Source organism: Salmo salar, chromosome ssa01 (assembly GCF_905237065.1).
Source record: "Salmo salar chromosome ssa01, Ssal_v3.1, whole genome shotgun sequence".
Taxonomy (NCBI): Eukaryota; Metazoa; Chordata; class Actinopteri; order Salmoniformes; family Salmonidae; genus Salmo; species Salmo salar.
This window is the reverse complement of record NC_059442.1, coordinates 152,425,752-152,446,102: the sequence shown is the minus strand read 5'-3', so window position 1 is coordinate 152,446,102 and position 20,351 is coordinate 152,425,752. Positions and strand designations below refer to the sequence as shown.

Below are 20,351 nucleotides of genomic sequence, written 5' to 3'. Positions count from 1 at the left end.
GGGGTCATAGGCAGCATTCCTCCTCCTAAAAAACACAGTGAGTTGAGTTGATGCCAAAGAGCTCCATTTTGGTCTCATCTGACCACAACACTTTCACCCAGTTGTCCTCTGAATCATTCAGATATTCATTGGCAAACTTCAGACGGGCATGTATATGTATTCTTGAGCAGGGGGACCTTGCGGGCGCTGCAGGATTTCAGTCCTTCACGGCGTAGTGTGTTACCAATTGTTTTCTTGGTGACTATGGTCCCAGCTGCCTTGAGATCATTGACAAGATCCTCCCGTGTAGTTCTGGGCTAATTCCTCACCGTTCTCATGCTCATTGCAACTCCACGAGGTGAGATCTTGCATGGAGCCCCAGGCCGAGGGATATTGACAGTTCTTTTGTGTTTCTTCCATTTGCGAATAATCGCACCAAATGTTGTCACCTTCTCACCAAGCTGCTTGGCGATGGTCTTGTAGCCCATTCCAGCCTTGTGTAGGTCTACAATCTTGTTCCTGACATCCTTGGAGAGCTCTTTGGTCTTGGCCATGGTGGAGAGTTTGGAATCTGATTGATTGATTGCTTCTGTGGACAGGTGTCTTTTATACAGGTAACAAGCTGCGGTTAGGAGCCCACCCTTTAAGAGTGTGCTCCTAATCTCAGCTCGTTACCTGTATGAAAGACACCTGGAAGCCAGAAATCTTTCTGATTGAGAGGGTGTCAAATACTTATTTCCTTCATTAAAATGCAAATCAATTTATAACATTTTTGACATGCGTTTTTCTCGATATTTTTGTTGTTATTCTGTCTCTCACTGTTCAAATAAACCTACCATTAAAATTATAGACTGATCATTTCTTTGTCAGTGGGCAAACGTACAAAATCAGCAGGGGATCAAATACTTTTTTCCCCCACTGTATGTGTCTATCACTGATAGGCCTGCTTGTCTTGAGACTAACTTCCTGGTAGAGATAATGTTGGAGAAAAACTATTCTATCATTGAAGAGCATTATTTAGCCTATCACACTACACAGAAGTATACTGTTTACTACATCTGCGTATGTGGGTCGTTCCACCAAATAGGTGCATTTTGAATAGTGTAAATTGGTAAAAAAATAAAATACTTCACCAAATTTTAACATTCTGTCATAAAAAGCAGATGTTCAACTTCATAAAAAACATATTTTCCCATCTCAAAGGGTAAATAAAAAATACTATATTAAGTGATAAAAATAAAGTAACATGGTTTACCATAACAGGGTTGACGACATCGCCTTAAATCATCCATAAATCCAATTGTGACATGAGGACTGGAATCTTGTTGTGTGTAACAGGGAGTGGTAATTAAATGCAAACTTCACAAAAATTGACATTAAATTGTTCAAACATTTCTAGCCTGTCTATGTAGGTGTAATAGGGTTAATGTGTTATGCTTGACCTGCTCATTTTCCCACCACAAAACACCAGAAAATGGTCAAAAAGAGTAGAACCAGCTCACCTGCTTTACACTATGATTTTACTATTAGATGTTCATTGTTTATTTTGGTAAAAAAAAAAAAAAAAAAAAGGAACAGTTTCGCATAACAGTTCACGTAGCAGGGTTGACCTTAAAATAAGGGACATGTTTTTATTTTTTTCCTTCTTTTTTTTACCTTAACATGAATCACATAAAATGAATAATAATCTTCAGAAATGACTTTGTCAAAGCAACAAAATAACTACAATGATGGTGTAAACTTGGATAAATGTCAGGGTTAAGTTAGTTAAAATCCTCCTAGAAGTCACAGAGAATGTACAAAGGGACATGTCAAAATACTGAATTGTATTGAATGTTCTATGTGGTCTATATTAAAGGGCACATCATTTAATATAACATGCTTTTAAAATTCAATATTTGCGCTCAATTTCTACTTAAAAAATCTAAGTTTCATTGAACAACCCATGTACAGTTTACTACTGTGAATGTCCCAAAGGTTTTTATTTTTGTCCCATAGGTATTACTGGAAAGGGGAGATTCAAGATGCGACGGAAATTCTGATGGTAAAGTTATTTGGTAGAGCTATGCTTTCATGTCTCTGGCCGGTCGTTCAGTATTACACTGTGAGTTGAAACCAACTTTCCAGAGTAATAACTAGGATTTTTCTGCATTGTAGTTGGTGAAGACGAGGACCTCGAAGACCCAAAGGCTCATAGACTATGTCAAGTAAGTTACATTTGTTTTTTTTATAGAAATTATCCCAAGCAGTTGGGTCTCAGACAACAGTACTTCAGGTCTCAGGAAGGCAGTAGCAATGCTGTTGCAATGCTGTTGTTGCTCCTCCCCAGGTCTGTGCATCCCTATGAGACTCCAGAGGTGCTTAGTTTCCCTGTGGAGGACGGGAGCCTGCCCTATTTGAAGTGGGTGGATGAGGCTGTTCCTGACGACTGACCAATCAGGGAGAATATCCTCAATGACTTGTGATCTTATTAGACATGAATCTCCAATCTATTGGTTAACTGGAGAGAAAGGCAACAGGGATTGGCTGGGAACCAGCAAACTTTGGATTGGCTTGAGGGGTTCCAAGTTCAAACTCTTGCTTTTGAACTTGATCCACAGATACTAAATGTTTAGCTCCTCCCACCATGACATTGATATTGTTATAGCTCTGTGTTAAAGGAATTTTATATCATGATGATAATAATCAATAATCAATTCGCCTTGACTAATGCCCAAGGTTTGTACGACAATGGGTTAAATAATTTGGCAAGGACTCAGCTTTCTGCAAAAGTTTTCTGTAGCTTTATTCATGAGAACGTTCTGCGGTCAGGATAACAAAACAGTCATTTTATAGTTCTTGCTTACTTACGCACATGCATTTACACACAAACTGTTGGAGACCTGCATCCCCCATTCCCACACCTTATCACTACCTAGCTCAGCCTGTTCCTTTCCCTCAAGGTTAGGAACCCTTTGAAGTTTTACTCCCTTTACCATCTGTCCAATGCTCTATATACTAATTGCATACACACACTTCTTTCCCTCCAGTGGTTCCTGGACTTTCTGGAACCAATCAGAACGATCGATCACTACATTGATCATTACATTGATTATTCATTAACCATGCTGTATGACTAATAATTCATCATGGTTTATTGATTCTTTTACCTTTATTAGATAATTCTCTTATCACTCTGTTTTATACAGGTCCTGTTGTTGCCATTGAAATTCCGAGCTTGACATGACCTCTGTAACATTCATTGTCAGTTGGTCAGACCTGAAAGAGTTTGTAGCTCCAGATCTGCAGATAATTATCTTGAAACAACATTAAACATTAAATAATAATATTCCGTGTTGATTCAAGGTACTAGTTACGTTAGAGTATTGTTATTTAAAATTATTTATATTGCATTGTATTCCTAAAACATCAGATTCATGTTAGATTAAATCACATTCCTTTTACTTATCTGGTTTCTCTCTAGATGACACAGCACCCCTGTTTACCGTTTCACTGTGAACCAAAAAGTTGATTGCACTGCATTTCGAGAGGGAATCTTGAGCACTGTTTGAGATTTGTGTTCTAAGGATAACTTTTTGTAATATATGATGGCACAAAAATACGTTCCTTCTTCCTTAATAACCTCTTGGGGCCACCCCTTCCCGTTCTGATCCCTGTGACGGGATTGCTTGATAAGATACATGGTGATACATACAGTTTAAGTCGGAAGTGTACATACACCTTAACGAAATACATTGAAACTACGTTTCTCACAATTCCTGACATTTAATCCTAGTAAAAATTCCCTGTCTTAGGTCAGTTAGGGTCACCACTTTATTTTAAGAATGTGAAATGTCAGAATAATAGTAGAGAGAATTATTAATTTCATGTTTTATTTCTTTCATCACATTCCCAGTGGGACAGTAGTTTACATAAACTCAATTAGTATTTGGTAGCATCGCCTTTAAATTGTTTAACTTGGGTCAAGCATTTCGTGTAGCCTTCCACAAGCTTTCCACAGTAAGTCGGGTGAATTTTGGCCCATTCCTCCTGACAGAGCTGGTTGTTGGGTTTTATTTCACTTATTAGATGTGATGCATTACCATTTACAGTAGATGTAGGTCTAAGTATGAATGGACTGTAATGCACTAAGAGGTTTATATTGTATTAACATAGATTGAGCAACATATAATAGACATGACTAACTGGAGGGTTGCTGGCTAGTAGGAGTGTAGGCTGAGTAGACTCTTGACACACACACACAATGCCTGGTTGTGGGGCCGCACAAGGACAGGTGTACGGGAGGGGCTGGTAGAATGGAAGATGGCCGTTAGCACAAAAGCAGAAACTGTCCTAACTGTAGCATAAAAACAGGCACTGTCCTTGGGTGTCTGACTCTCGGGTACACACATGAAGATAAGCTAGAAGACAACTATGCTTGGCAACAAAGATGCGTCTAGAGGCTGGGACCAGCCTGCACGCCAACGATAGGATGAGTAAGTTTAAACCACGCTCATCCTCCCTCTGACAGGCCAGCAGTGAGCGGGAACTATCTCTGTCAGAGTATTTAATGAAGAACTTATGATGTCATTTTCAGTTCTCTGTTTGCCCTGCGAGGTGTTACAGTGAACCCGTATATACGAAGATTGCATTTACCATTTATTCTGCTTGACTAATTCTATTAATAAACAGCTGAAAATATATTCAGTAGCCTAGTGTTAAATTTTGTTCTGATACCAGAATTGAATTGACGCAGCCCTAACATGGTGTAACTGAGTCAGGTTTGTAGATCTCCTTGCTCGCACACGCTTTTTCAGTTCTGCCCACAATTTTTTTCTGAGGTCTTGGCTGATTTCTTTTGATTTTCCCATGATGTCAAGCAAAGGTAGGCCTGCGTTTGAAGGTAGGCCTTGAAATACATCCACAGGTACAGCTCCAATTGACTCAAATTATGTCAATTAGCCTATCAGAAGCTTCTAAAGCCATGACATCATTTTCTGGAATTTTCCAAGCTGTTTAAAGGCACAGCCAACTTACTGTATGTAAACTTCTGACCCACTGGAATTGTGATACGGTGAATTATAAGTGAAATAATCTGTCTGTAAAGATTTTTGGGAAAAATGACTTGTGTCATGCACAAAGTTGATGTCCTAACCGACTTGCCAAAACTATTGTTTGTTAACAAGAATTTTGTGGAGTGGTTGAAAAACGAGTTTTAATGACCTAAGTGTATGTAAACTTCCGACCTCAACTGTATACGTTGAATTTGATGGTGGGGTAGGAACTTTTACAGTTAATATTTTTTTAAAGAGAATGTTTATTGAAAGACAAATATTTAATATATTTCCACATTCATATACCCTATCCATATTTTCAGTTTTTTTTGCCTTACGTGAAGTGGAGATTAGGAGCATGCACTACCACTCAAATTCAATGTATACTGTAGCTTGTTGTGTTTATGCATATTTAGCCAGCGATCCGTGGCTCTTAGATCCAGAGAGGAAGCTGTGTCCACATTAAACCCGTCCCCCTGGGTACACAGAGCACAGAGAATAAAGGTCCAGCTGTTCAGGTCCCAGACGGACCCGGGCCTGGTGAAAGCAGGGACTGTTGGGTAACACACATTAAAGCAGTCAGGTCACTGTTTACATTGGATACTGTACTGAGCTCTGGTTTATAGACACACATACAGTGAACATAGTGTACACTGACTGACTGAACATTTTTCTCAAACAGGCCCAGTCTAAGGGGATTGACTTACCATGGTACAATTGTCAGAGGAAGTTTTGTTTGCTTCCTCTGAGACTTACATTCCAATGCTGGTTAAACCATTCTATAATTTCATGCAGCCGTACTCGCTTACCTCACTGTAGTTAGAATGGGGGTTAGTCCCCAATTCTGGCATCAAGGCCTCACAAAGGAAATGCCGACATCGCTAAGCAAGGTTTTGTTCCTGTGGATTTACCAATAATTCCCTTTACCCCAAAGGTCAGCAGATGGATGTGGAAGGGGTCAGTATGTCCTAACTGATTTATGTCCGTGAATGAGTGACTGACTGGGTTTTGTAGGTTAGAGGGGGACACTACAGACACTATTTTGATATTTTCAAGTGCATGCTGCAGTAATATTGCAATACCATTAGAGGGCACTGCTACTGTAGGGTACTCATCACACACATCTAATAACTTTGGACTTCTAACACTTGAAACATTATTCTTGTTTAAGTGGTATATTGCCTAAGAGATTTTTACATTTGTTGTCATTTAGCAGACACTCTTATCCAGAGCAACTTACAATAGTAGAATACATTTCTGTATTTTTTCATACCGGTCGCCCCCGGGAATTGAGCTCAACCCTGAGCTGTGTTTGAATAACTGTACTAACATATTGTATACTACATACTTAATGAGTATATACTACATACTATATACTATTAGTTCATTTTAGTGTACTGTAAACGGAACAGTATCCTTTCAGTTGAGCGTAATAGCTCTTCGCCGGACTACCGGACGTTGATGCTGTTGCTATGCAACCTCTTGCTAGCTAGTTAGCATAAAGAAATGACTAGTTAGACATTTTATGACTTCGGTGTGCTGCCAGAGTGCACTCATAAATTCAGACCATTGTCAGATTGTCCGTTTGTAAAGAGCGTTACGCTCTCGGAGCGCACATTGGACGCTCGGGCTGAGAAGTAGGGTTGATTTGAGCATTCTGACCTTACAACAGCAGTCAAGCACCCAAGCTAACGTTGCTAGCTTGCTAGCTACTTCCAGACACAAATGAGAGTGATCACTCTGACCATTTTACTCGCCCTAGCAGAGCAGGTTAGACAGTTTTCGTATTATCTAGAGCGTTGGTGACTAACTGTGTTGCTGGCAACAATTTAATTACGCTTTTTTTGCTGACATTATCTGACACTGGCCATATTCAAACGGTGTTGAGCGCTCATAAATTAATTATTCTGCGCTCTGGTACACTCAGACATGAGTGCAGTGATGCCAACTTAGCAATTTTGTAACTTATTTGAAAAGTAATTACTTTATTACATTGCTCAACATTTTGTTAACATTTGTCATAATTAGTTAAAGCAATGCATTTGTATCCGCTACTTCGGTTGCATATTTTTCGCCGTTTTCTTCAAATCCGAAAACGATGTGAAGCCAAGCCCAATTCCTGAAGAATTGCATTATGGGCCCTAAAGTACGGAAATAGTGTCCTAATAGGACCACAATAGAGAGCAATAGTAATGGCTTATTTTGGTAGGCACTAATGGAGGCTAACTCCGCCATGGCACGTTGGCAAAAGCCTATTGGGAAATTAATGGCGGGGGGGGGGGGGGTTGGAGGGGTTTTGGATAAATGCTGAAAATAAGATCTGTAATAAACACAGGCTTAGGAGATCTTATTATACATTTTGTTCTATCTTCAACTAATGTCACCTACTGGGAATTTTTAAGCATTGATGTAAATCAAAACAAGCACATAAATCACATAAAAGCTTCAAAATGCATAAAGGTCATGTTAACTGATTGATATTATCTCATAGAACAAAACATACAAGATTTCCCAAGCCGGTTTTAACCTCAGACGTTATTTTCTGAGTTTATTCCATAAGCCTATTCTTTCTCCATTTACGAACTAGATGTATAAAATGCTAACTAATTTCTGTTTTTTAGGACTACAAGCTGGCAAGCTCTATATGAACGTCAAGTCTCCATACTAAGCCTATTTTATTAGACAGAGAGTGAGCAAAGTTTTTGTAAAGAGAAAGGTTGGGTTTTGGAAAATGTTTTTAGTTTTGTTGTAGATTAATAAAAAAAAAATCGTCAGGTGATACAATTGGCATGACTATGCTTTTATTCTAAGAACTGAATACATAGGCTAATAGAATATAGCTTTTTCCTCACAGAAACACACAGGGTATACAAAACCTTATGAACACCTGCTCTTTCCATGACTGACCAGGTGAAATCTATGATCCCTTATTGATGTAACTTGTTAAATACACTTCAATCAGTGTAGATGAAGGGGAGGAGACATGTTAAAGAAGGATTTTTAAGCCTTTAGACAATTGAGACATGGATTGTGAATGTGTGCCATTCAGAGGGTGAATGGGCAAGACAAAAGGTTTAAGTGCCTTTGAACAGGGTATGGTAGTAGGTGCCAAGCGCAACGGTTTGAGTGTGTCAAGAACTGCAATACTGCTGGGTTTTTGATACTGGTGATTTACCTTAGTTTTCAAGTCACAACTCCAGTAAGCTCTCTGTTCTCAACATGACCTCAAAAACTCACTGCTATATTTGATGCCAACTCCCTGGCAATCTCACTCCAACTCCTCATTTCTCTCTCTCCCATTCCTAAATGTTTCTACTCCTATATCTCACTCCTGTACTCTGACCACATTGAAGATTGTCCACCGTCCACGTGGTGATCTCCCTGCTGTTTTCTCCGGTTTGGCCTTCTGATGTCCGCTTCTCCGTCCACTGAAAAGGGCAATATAGTGGGTGACATTAGCTTCAGGGGACAAATCATAGTGTTTAAAACTATAGTACATAAGAGTATATGTAAAGTATATAGTTGAGTATACAAATTAATAATTAGTAGGGAAATATCTTACCGTTTTTTAAATGTGAAATACTGGAGTGTCTATGGTTGTTTATCTTTAAATAGTGTACTTGGTGAAAAAAAAGATAATGGCCACATCCGAATACCCATACTTGCATTCTAAATAGTAGGCATTTTAGGTATGCAAAAATGTAATGTTTTATAGTATGTGAAATTTAGAAAATCGAGTACGCTTTAAATGCCAGGACGTTACACTCATTTCGTCTTTTCATCTTGTACAATTCGCTGCACACTTATCCTTCTACTTTCACCAAAAGCCCAGAACTGATCACATCAGAGATAGAGAGAAGTGTGTCTCTGTGGCCCTGGGCCCCACACATTCCTTATTGTTGTTGACTTAAGAAGTCCTGTCACAGAGACACAAAGAGCTGCAATAGAGGAGCAACTTGCCTGCCTCGCAGAGAAAGTGTGGATAAACATCGTTCTCTTCACCAGCGGGGATCAGCTGGAAGACAAAACTATAGAGGAGCACATTGAAAACGGGGGTGAAGATCTCTAATGGCTTGTTGGTAAATGTGGAGACAGGTACCATGTTTTCAGCAAGAAGATGTTTGAAGACTACTCCCAAGTCAAAGAGCTGCTGGAGAAGATAGACAGTCTAAAATTGTGGCAGAAAAGAGCGGAGGCAGAAGACAGTGAACAATATTTCAATGTTTTCAGGGCCATCTTCTCGATATCCTCCAGTAGCTCTTTGACCTATAGTTGAAAATGTGATATCTGTTCCCACAATTTCTTAAAAGATTTTTAAGGCTTTTTCTTTTTCCTTGATCATGTACTCTATGATTGTGCCCTGCAGTATGTCTGCTTCAGTTAACAGCTCCATGGTCTTCCCTAGTAGGCCCATTCATCGCTCCACAGACCTCCACTGGGGGTCCACTGGGGGTCTGTGAATGATGAGCACGTTAATGACCAGGAGGAGAGCATGAGGTCTGGGGGACACTGACAAACCCACTGCACAATATCTTGCTCGGGTGAGAAGCTGTGTAATTCTTCTGCCAACCAGAAGTGTTTACCACCACTCTCTTTCCTATCACCTCAGCCTGTGCCTTCCAGGATGGTGTTTCCTGTAGAGCTCTTGACAGCATTCCATCCCCCCCCCCCCATCACTCCAGCCAACAGTGTCCACAACATTCACCTGCCTAATGATAACAACAGTAACAGTAAATCAACATCAGATTTTTCTTAATAGCAGCAACATCATCATCAACTTCATCAATAATTACGTCCACAACAGTCACCTGCCTAATGATAACAACAGTAAAAGTAATCAACATCATATCTTTCATCATCAGACAGTAACAACATCATCATCAACAACATCATCAATAATTATGATTTTATTTAGTGTTCTTTTTCTTGCCCCCTCAAGGTACATTTCATACATATAGGTGATGGGATTCAGGAAGCTGGGCGTTTGGTGCTAGTTCCTACTGTTGTCTATTGGGGCTGTGTCACAAAGCATCATGGAGTTTTGCATGTGTTAAGATAAGCATGTTCCAGATCAATGGTTGAACTGATTCATTTCTCCTGTCTCATCATTATTCCATTGTTATAAAGACGTGATTATGAAACCCACAAGATATGACAAAAGATTGGTGACGAGTAAATCTTCAACCTACAGGAACTTTTCTTTCCGGAACAAGTCAGGTTTTTACAGTGCCTTGCTAAAGTAATCACCCCCCTTGGCATTTTTCCTATTTTGTTGCATTGCAACCTGTAATTGAAATTGATTTTTTTTGTATTTCATGTAATGGACATACACAAAATAGTCCAAATTGGTGAAGTGAAATGGAAAAAATAACTTGTTTAAAAAAAAAAGTGACAAAAATTGCGTGCATATGTATTCACCCCCTTTGCTATGAAGCCCCTAAATAAGATCTGGTGCAACCAATTGCCTTCAGAAGTCACATAATTAGTTAAATAAAGTCAATCTAAGTGTCACATGATCTGTCACATGATCTCAGTACATATACACCTGTTCTGAAAGGCCCCAGTCTGCAACACCACTAAGCAAGGGGCACCACCAAGGAAGTGGCACCATGAAGACCAAGGAGCTCTCCAAACAGGTCAGGGACAAAGTTGTGGAGATTTTAGAGATCAGGGTTGGTTTATAAAAAAAATCAGAAACTTTGAACATCCCACAGAGCACCATTAAATCCATTATAAAAAATGAAAAGAATATGGCACCACAACAAACCTGCCAAGAGAGTGCCGTCCACCAAAACTCACGGACCAGGCAAGGAGGGCATTAATCATCAGAGAGGCAACAAAGGGACCAAAGATGACCTTGAAGGAGCTGTAAAGCTCCGCAGCGGAGATTGGAGTATCTGTCCATAGGACCACTTTAAGCCGTACACTCCACTGAGCTGGGCTTTATGGAAGAGTGGCAAAAAAAGCCATTGTTTATTGTTTCACAATAAAAAATATGTTGCATCTTGAAAGTGGTAGGCATGTTGTGTAAATAAAATGATACAAACCCCCCAAAAATCTATTTTAATTCCAGATTGTAAGGCAACAAAATAGTAAAAATGCCAAGGGGTGAATACTTGCGTAAGCCACTGTCAAGTTTAAAACTGTTATTTTCTGTGTTACAGTCTAGGCTAACGATAGCATAGTGCATTGCAGAGGCAAGTGTCTAGTCGAGCTAGCTAGGAGAGAGAGTTAGCATCATCATGGACAGAAGAAAAGGATTTCAGACTGACGTCAGAGCGGAAAACAACATGATTAAAAAGGGAGGAATATACAGTGATTAAAGGAAAGGATATTTATTCAACTGTAAGACAAATTTTAGAATAAAAAAACTCCTCAATGAGCGAACTTGGGGTTAAAACGTCAGCGTGTGAAATTTATCAAGATCACTTGACTGAGGAAAACATTGCAGTGTTTGAGGACAATATTGAAGTGAGTGCCAATCAGGAGCCTATTGAGAAATGAAAAATGTCTGGAATTGTTGGAAACATTGGAAAGTTTGATGAAAGTATTGAGCAGTGGTGCTCATATATGGTGAATTCAGAAAGAGTTGGACATCATGTAAACTGGGACAGCTTAATCCTAACGCGTTTACTTCTTGGTCTGACAAGAGAAAGTTAGGGCTAGGCATCCCGCTAGCGGGACACCTGTCGACAACTTCCGGTGAAATTGGAGGGCGCGCAATTCAAATAAATAATCATAAATATTATGGATATTAAACATTTAGGTACATGCAAGAGTCTTATATTGGTTAAAAGCTTAAATTCTTGTTAATCTAACTGCCCTGTCCGATTTACAATAGGTGTTTAAAGTGAAAGCTTGCCATGCGATTGTTTGAGGACGGCGCCCCACATCAAAATATTTATCCACCAGCACAGGTTTCATAAATTCACAAATAGCAATTAAATATTCACTTACTTTTTGAAAATGTTCCTCTGATTTGTCATCTAAAGGGTCCTAGCTACTACATGTAGTTCCGTTTTGTTAGATAAAATCCTTCTTTATATCCCAAAAAGTCAGTTTAGTTGGCGCCATCAATTTGAGTAATCCACTCGTTCAACATGCAGAGAAAGGAATCCAAAAAGCTACCACTAAACTTTGTTGAAACAAGTCAAAATATGTTTCTATTTAATCATCAGATACCCTAAAATGTAATTAAACTATAATATTTCATACGGAAAGAAGTATGTTCAATATGAAAGCGATATTTGCAGGTATGCGTCCTCTTCGTCACGCGAATTTCCAAGTCTGTATCCTAGTACTGAAACTCATTATTCTTCCTCGTTTTGGAAGAAACAAGCCAGAAACCTTGAACAAAGACTGTTGACATCTAGTGGAAGCCATCAGAATTGCAATCTGGGAGCTGGATTTGGATATGCCCCTATACTTTCCATTGTAAGAGCATGGCCTCTCAAAAAAAGAAAATCTGGTTCGTCTCAACATGATAAAAATCACATCACTTCATTGGTGTGATATAATAAAGGGGGGCAGAGCAAGCTTCAAACAGGATGCTCACCCCCCGAAGCACACAGCTTTTTAAAAATGTTTTGATGTTAAGGTTATAAAACTGTCATAAATAATACACTGTGCTGAAATTGCTATGTGCACACTATGTACTAGTGCATCAAAATACATAAAAAGGTTGTCAACATTATGTCTAAATTGTGTAATTCAGAAATGTTTTGTTGTTGTCCCACTTTACCAACCATAGCTACCTAAAGTGATAAAGTAGGACAGCATGTAGTAGCTAAAGTGGGACAGTCTTATAGACTTTTCCAATGGAGGAAAAAGATCCAGTTTACATTAGGGACCCCTGTACTTAGGTTAGGCAGGGCTCTGGTTAATGTAGCACTATATCCTGTACATTTTTTCCTTGTAGTACTGTTATTAGTACTGTTATTTGAGTGAATTCAGAAAAAGTGGGAGACCTTTTGCATTTCTGTCTTCTGTAACCTCTTCAGACATCTATCCAACATATTGGCCTAACACCATGATACATTTCCGAAATCCACAGATGTTTCCTAATCCCACATTTTATTTAATTGTCATCGGGGTACAATTGCGTCTATAATAATGATGTCTCAGTTCATCTAACCTGCTGTCCCACTCTACCAAATGCAAACTAAAATATGGTTTTGACTCCTGTGAATATGATATAAAAATGTGTTTTATGTGTGATTAGGAAACATCTTGAGGATTTCAGAAATGTATCATGTGTTGGGCTAATTACATTTACATTTAAGTCATTTAGCAGACGCTCTTATCCAGAGCGACTTACAAATTGGTGCATTCACCTTATAATATCCAGTGGAACAACCACTTTACAATAGTGCATCTACATTTTTTAAGGGTGGGGGGGGATGGGGGGGTTAGAAGGATTACTTTATCCTATCCTAGGTATTCCTTAAAGAGGTGGGGTTTCAGGTGTCTCCGGAAGGTGGTGATTGACTCCGGTGTCCTGGCGTCGTGAGGGAGCTTGTTCTACCATTGGGGTGCCAGAGCAGCGAACAGTTTTGACTGGGCTGAGCGGGAACTGTGCTTCCTCAGAGGTAGGGAGGCGAACAGGCCAGAGGTGGATGAACGCAGTGCCCTTGTTTGAGTGTAGGGCCTGATCAGAGCCTGAAGGTACGGAGGTGCCGTTCCCCTCACAGCTCCGTAGGCAAGCACCATGGTCTTGTAGCGGATGCGAGCTTCGACTGGAAGCCAGTGGAGAGAGCGGAGGAGCGGGGTGACGTGAGAGAACTTGGGAAGGTTGAACACCAGACGGGCTGCGGCGTTCTGGATGAGTTGGAGGGGTTTAATGGCACAGGCAGGGAGCCCAGCCAACAACGAGTTGCAGTAATCCAGACGGGAGATGACAAGTGCCTGGATTAGGACCTGCGCCGCTTCCTGTGTGAGGCAGGGTCGTATTCTGCGAATGTTGTAGAGCATGAGCCTACAGGATCGGGTCACCGCCTTGATGTTAGTGGAGAACGACAGGGTGTTGTCCAGGGTCACGCCGAGGCTCTTAGCACTCTGGGAGGAGGACACAAGGGAGTTGTCAACCGTGATGGCGAGATCATGGAACGGGCAGTCCTTCCCCGGCAGGAAGAGCAGCTCCGTCTTGCCGAGGTTCAGCTTGAGGTGGTGATCCGTCATCCACACTGATATGTCTGCCAAACATGCAGAGATGCGATTCGCCACCTGGTTGTCAGAAGGGGGAAAGGAGAAGATTAATTGTGTGTCATCTGCATAGCAATGATATGAGAGACCATGTGAGGATATGACAGAGCCAAGTGACTTGGTGTATAGCGAGAATAGGAGTGGGCCTAGAACAGAGCCCTGGGGGACACCAGTGGTGAGAGCACGTGGTGCGGAGACAGATTCTCGCCACGCCACCTGGTAGGAGCGACCTGTCAGGTAGGACGCAATCCAAGCGTGGGCCGCGCCGGAGATGCCCAGCTCGGAGAGGGTGGAGAGGAGGATCTGATGGTTCACGGTATCAAAGGCAGCAGATAGGTCTAGAAGGATGAGAGCAGAGGAGAGAGAGTTAGCTTTAGCAGTGCGGAGAGCCTCCGTGACACAGAGAAGAGCAGTCTCAGTTGAATGCCCAGTCTTGAAACCTGACTGATTAGGATCAAGAAGGTCATTCTGAGAGAGATAGCAAGAGAGCTGGCCAAGGACGGCACGTTCAAGAGTTTTGGAGAGAAAGGAAAGAAGGGATACTGGTCTGTAGTTGTTGACATCGGAGGGATCGAGTGTAGGTTTTTTCAGATGGTAGATGTCTAAAGAGGTTACAGAAGATGGAAATCACCCAACAGAACAGTTTGAAAATGTTGTTCTTGCAAATGACATATGAGGACTAAAGCGTGCCTACATTTTTTTGTGTAGGCTTCTACACAGCATTCTACAGCCAGACAGGCCAGGTAATAAGATGTATGTTGAGGAAATACTGAAAGGACACTTTTCACCAAAACCACTAGTTATTGCTGAAAGGTTTAGGTTTCACAGAAGAAGTCAGGAAGAGGGAGAATCAGTGACAATGTTTGATGCTGCATTAAATAAACTATCAGAGCACTGGGAGTTTCATGATGTAGGCTATGGAGTGCAGCTACACAAAAAAAGACTATTGACTGAAAGTAATCTGACCTTAGCAAAGGCTATTGAAGTCAGTGTGTCCATGGAACTAGCTGCTAAAGAGGCTCAGCAGTTGGGTTTGTCAGGACGAGTGCACAGAGTTGCAACTGAAATAAGAGACGGGGAAATCGAGGCACATGCTTCCGCTGTGGCAAAGCGGGACATTAGGCATCTACATGCTGGTATAAGGACATGGATTGCTGAGCCTGTGGTAAAAGGGCCACATCAAACGAGCCTGCAGAAACAAAAATTGCTCAGAGAAAACGTAAATGACTGAAAAGAAGAAAGAGACATTCCAATGAAAGAAAAAGAGATGTTCACGCTCTTGAGCAGGAGAACACAGATGTGAGTTACTCAGACGAGGAAGTCACACTGGATATACTGACTGTAGCTGGGGAGCTGCACCTTGCTAGGAGGCAGCCGGTGCGTATGGAGTTTGACACAGGGCAGCTGTATCTTTTATGTCAGACACAGTCTACAAAAAGACACTGAAACACCTTCCACTTCAGCCAGCACACATCATGTTAAAGACTTATACAGGTGAATCTGTCACTGGGAGACATCACTGAGGTCACAGTTCAGTTAAATGGGCAAACTGAAAAGCTGCCACTCTACGTTGTGAAAGGAGACTATCCATCACTACTGGGTCATTCGTGGCTGGGAAAATCACACTGGACATCAGTGCATACAATTACACATGGAGACACAGATCTACATGCCATCTTAAAGAGAAGTCTTTAATGGAGAGCTGGGTAGTATGAAAGACATTACATTAATATTAAGCCAGACAGTTAACCAATGTTTCTGATAGCACGATCTGTACCTTATGCTATCAGACCAAAAGTCAAGGCTGACTAGGGCGCTCTAGTCAAGAACAAAGTGCTGGAGCCGGTCAGCATGAGTGAATGGGCTACATCCATCGTACCATTCCTTAAGAAGGATGGTGGAACCAGGGATATGTGGAGACTTTAAAAAGTCACAGTTAACCCTGTGTTATCTGCTGAGCAGTGTCCGCTACCACACAGACTACCTTTTCGTGGGTTGTTTAGCTGGGGGACAAAGTTCAGAAAAATCAACCTTTGCCAAGCCTATTTGCAGATGCACATGGATGAAAATTCAAAGGAACCACTGACCGTTGTGACACACAAGGAGCTCTTCAGGTACTCTCGTCTACCGTTTGGAATCACAACAACACCTGCGCTGTTCCAGATCTTGAATGGATTGCCAGGAGTACAACGCTACCTGCATGACATCCTCATTACTGGAAAAGATGAAGAGGACCACCTCCAGAACCTGGATGCGACCTTACAGATATTGAAAGGCTACGGACTGAGAGTTTGCAATGACAAAATGTGCATTCTTCCAATCATTGGTTGAATACCTCGGACACATCATTGATGCCACAGGCCTTCACAGGGCTCTGTCCAAGGTCAAGGATGCCCCAGCTCCTCAGAACCTCAGCCAATTACGTTATTTCATGGGGTTACTGAATAACTACAGACGTTTCATTCCGAGCTTAGCAACGAAACTGCTATATTTATATGGTGCCAAATAAAGTAACAGGGTTGATGATTTCATTTTAAACCAGACATAAATACTCTTGTGACAGGGGGATTGGAAACTTGTGTGCATCAGGGAGTGCCAAATGAAGGCAAGTGAATGAAAAAAATTAAAACAATTTCTAGCTTGTCTATCTATGGGTAACGTTGATGCTACGCTGTGATGCTTGATGTGTTATCGACCCACTCAGTTTTCCAGCACAAAACACCAGAAAATAGCCAAAAAGGGTAGAACTAGCTCACCTGATTTTACGCTATGATTTGGATATTAGTTCAATGTTTTTTTCATTTTTGTTTTTAAAAGGAGTAGTTTCACCATATTAAAATCACAGTTCAGATCACGGAACAGGGTTGACCTTAAAATGAGGTATATATTTTTTACATTTTTTTATGAATCACTATTTACATGAAATAAATAATGCTCTTCAGAAATTACTTTGTCAAAGCAAAATAACTAGTGTTTTACAGTGATGGTGAATCTTGCATACATTTTGGGGTTAAATGACTTTAAAGTAAATGTTATATTGTATTGTATTATATTATATAGTGTTATGTATTTTATTTGTGTAACGGTCTTCGTCGTCCTCAGATGAAGGGGAAGAGAAATCAGACCAAAATGCAGCGTGGTAAGTGTTCGTCATTTTTAATGATAAAACTGAACACTAAATCCGACATGCAAAACAAAAGAACAACTGAACAGTCCCGTCAGGTGCAAAACACTAAACAGAAATTATCTACCCACAAACCCCAAAGGAAAACAGGCTGCCTAAGTATGACTCCCGATCAGCAACAACGAAGTACAGCTGTCCCTGATTGAGAGCCACACCAGGCCAAAACAAAGAAACACAAAGCATAGAAAAAAGGACATAGAATGCCCACCCCAACTCACGCCCTGACCAACCAAAATAGAGGCATAAAAGGATCTCATAAGGTCAGGGCGTGACAGTACCCCCCCCCCCCAAAGGTGCGGACTCCGGCCGCAAAACCTAAACCTATGGAGGAGGGTCCGGGTGGGCATCTACCCGTGGTGGCGGCTCAGGAGCAGGCCGCAGACCCCGCTCCACCGCTGGCTCACCCCACTTTAATGGCTCCCCTAGAGAGTGATCTCTTGCCGCCGACCACGGACTGGGGACCTTTGCAGCGGGCCCCGGACTGGCGGGCGACTCTGGCTGCGCCCGGCTAGGCGGGCGGCTCTGGCTGCGCCCGGACAGGCGGGCGGCTCTGGCTGCGCCCGGACAGGCAGGCGGCTCTGGCTGCGCCCGGACAGGCGGGCGGCTCTGGCTGCGCCCGGACAGGCGGGCGACTCTGGCTGCGCCCGGACAGGCGGGCGACTCTGGCTGCGCCCGGACAGGCGGGCGACTCTGGCTGCGCCCGGACAGGCGGGCGACTCCGGAAAGGCGGGCGACTCTGGCGGCTCCGGACAGGCGGGCGACTCTGGCGGCTCCGGACAGGCGGGCGACTCTGGCGGCTCCGGACAGGCGGGCGACTCTGGCGGCTCCGGACAGGCGGGCCTTTCAGTAGGCCTGGCTCTGGGCGCAGGCACAGGCTTCACCAGGCTGGGGGGACATGCAGGAAGCCTGGCTCTGGGCGCAGGCACAGGACTCACCAGGCTGGGGAGACATGCAGGAGGCCTGGTTCTGGGAGCAGGCACAGGCTTCACCAGGCTGGGGGGACATGCAGGAAGCCTGGCTCTGGGCGCAGGCACAGGACTCACCAGGCTGGGGAGACATGCAGGAGGCCTGGTTCTAGGCGCAGGCACAGGATAGACCGGGTCCTGGAGACGCACTGGAGGTCTGGAGCGCATGGCCTGCACAACACGTCCTGGCTCGATGCCTACTCTCGCCCGGCAGATGTTAGGAGCTGGGATGTAGCGCACCGGGCTCTCAACGTGTACTGGGGACACTCTGCGCTCTACCGCATAACACGGTGCCTGACCAGTACTACGATGCCTCCTGTAAGCACGGGAAGTTGGCTCAGTATTCCTTCCTGACTCAGGCCAACTTCTCGTGTGCCCCCCCCAAAACATTTTTTTGGGGCTGCCTCTCGTGACTGCTGCGCTGCCTTGCCTCATATCGTCGCCTCTCAGCTTTAGCTGCCTCCAGTTCTTCTTTCGGGTGGCGATATTCCCCAGCTTTTCTCCAGGGTCCCTTTCCGTCCAGAATTTCCTCCCAACTCCACAAATCCTGAACCCTCTGCTCCTTTTTACCACGCTGCTTGGTCCTCTTATGGTGGGTAGATCTGTAACGGTCTTCGTCATCCTCAGATGAAGGGGAAGAGAAATCAGACCAAAATGCAGCGTGGTAAGTGTTCGTCATTTTTAATGCTAAAACTGAACACTAAATCCGACAAGCAAAACAAAAGAACAACCGAACAGTCCCGTCAGGTGCAAAACACTAAACAGAAATGATCTACCCACAAACCCCAAAGGAAAACAGGCTGCCTAAGTATGACTCGTAATCAGCGACAACGAAGTACAGCTGTCCCTGATTGAGAGCCACACCATGGCCAAAAGAAAGAAACACAAAGCATAGAAAAAAGGACATAGAATGCCCACCCCAACTCACGCCCTGACCAACCAAAATAGAGACATAAAAGGATCTCTTAAGGTCAGGGCGTGACAATTTGTTGTGTTTTGTTTCCTGTCTGGAACCCAGAAAGACGTGGCAAATTGGGGATCCTAATAAAATACAAAATACTAAAATGTTCCTAGAAGTCACAGAGTGCGCACTGAGAGACATTTCAAAATACGGAGTTTTTGCAATTTAGCTAGTCTTTATTGGTATAAAATCTGATTTATGGAATTATCCATGTTGTCTATATTAAAGGGCACTTTACTGAATGTAACAGGCTTTAAAAAGCAATAATGGTGCACAATTACTTTTTAAAATATCAAAGGGATGCAAAAGACACTAATTTCGTGGAATGACCCAGTTAGCAAACTAGTTAAATTAAATATGGCGCACTGGAAAGTTCCCTATTTTTTTGCTGTCATTGTTTCTTTTATTCCACTCTCCTCTCACAGAAGTGTCCGCATGGTCCATGCTCTCTGATTGGCTCAAAGTAGAAATGTCTCTAGCCAATGAGGAAACCCCGTCATCTACAAATGCTAGCAAATGTTGGCAGTCAGGCACTATCGGCGGGTTGTCCCCAAAACACACCACACAGTCAGCAAGCGAACAAATGTCAGATGTGTATGGTCCTTGAGCGGTTTTACAAGTTTATCAACTTTCAAAGCAGCATAACTTTCTCATGTTTCCTCCAACTATAGTGTATGTACCATACCATTTTGATGCTGCCAGTCCGTACTTTATATAAACAAATTTAGACTTAAGCTCACATAGAGCTGTGCCATCACTTTATTAGCGCAAGAGTACAATCAGAAAGCAGTTCAGACATACACAAGAGCACAATATCAGACAGATAAAATAACAAACCTTCCAGCCACCTGGGCATGTCCCCTCACAGATTTATGAGTTCTCCTACACTGTACAAACTCTATCCTGCCCAGGATGGTGTTTGCTGCTTAGCACTTCCCTGACCGGGCACAACCCAGCAGCACCAGCCTGAGTGCTAGGGAGAGACAGGGAAGGTGTTTTACATACTCTTTTTTTCTCCTCCCACCACA

At 42.5% G+C, this 20,351-nt stretch overlaps 1 protein-coding gene across 1 annotated transcript in view; it reads left to right on the top strand.

Annotated features, from left to right (window-relative positions):
• The window catches only part of LOC106568920 (protein CutA homolog), a 34,315-nt gene extending 30,335 nt beyond the window's left edge, over positions 1-3,980 (top strand). Inside the window, exons 4-6 of the mRNA XM_014139756.2 lie at positions 1,978-2,023; positions 2,137-2,186; positions 2,309-3,980. Coding sequence (XP_013995231.1) covers positions 1,978-2,023; positions 2,137-2,186; positions 2,309-2,411 — 199 coding nt within the window. The 3' untranslated portion in view covers positions 2,412-3,980. The remainder of the gene's footprint in view (positions 1-1,977; positions 2,024-2,136; positions 2,187-2,308) is intronic.
• Positions 3,981-20,351: the final 16,371 nt, after the last annotated feature.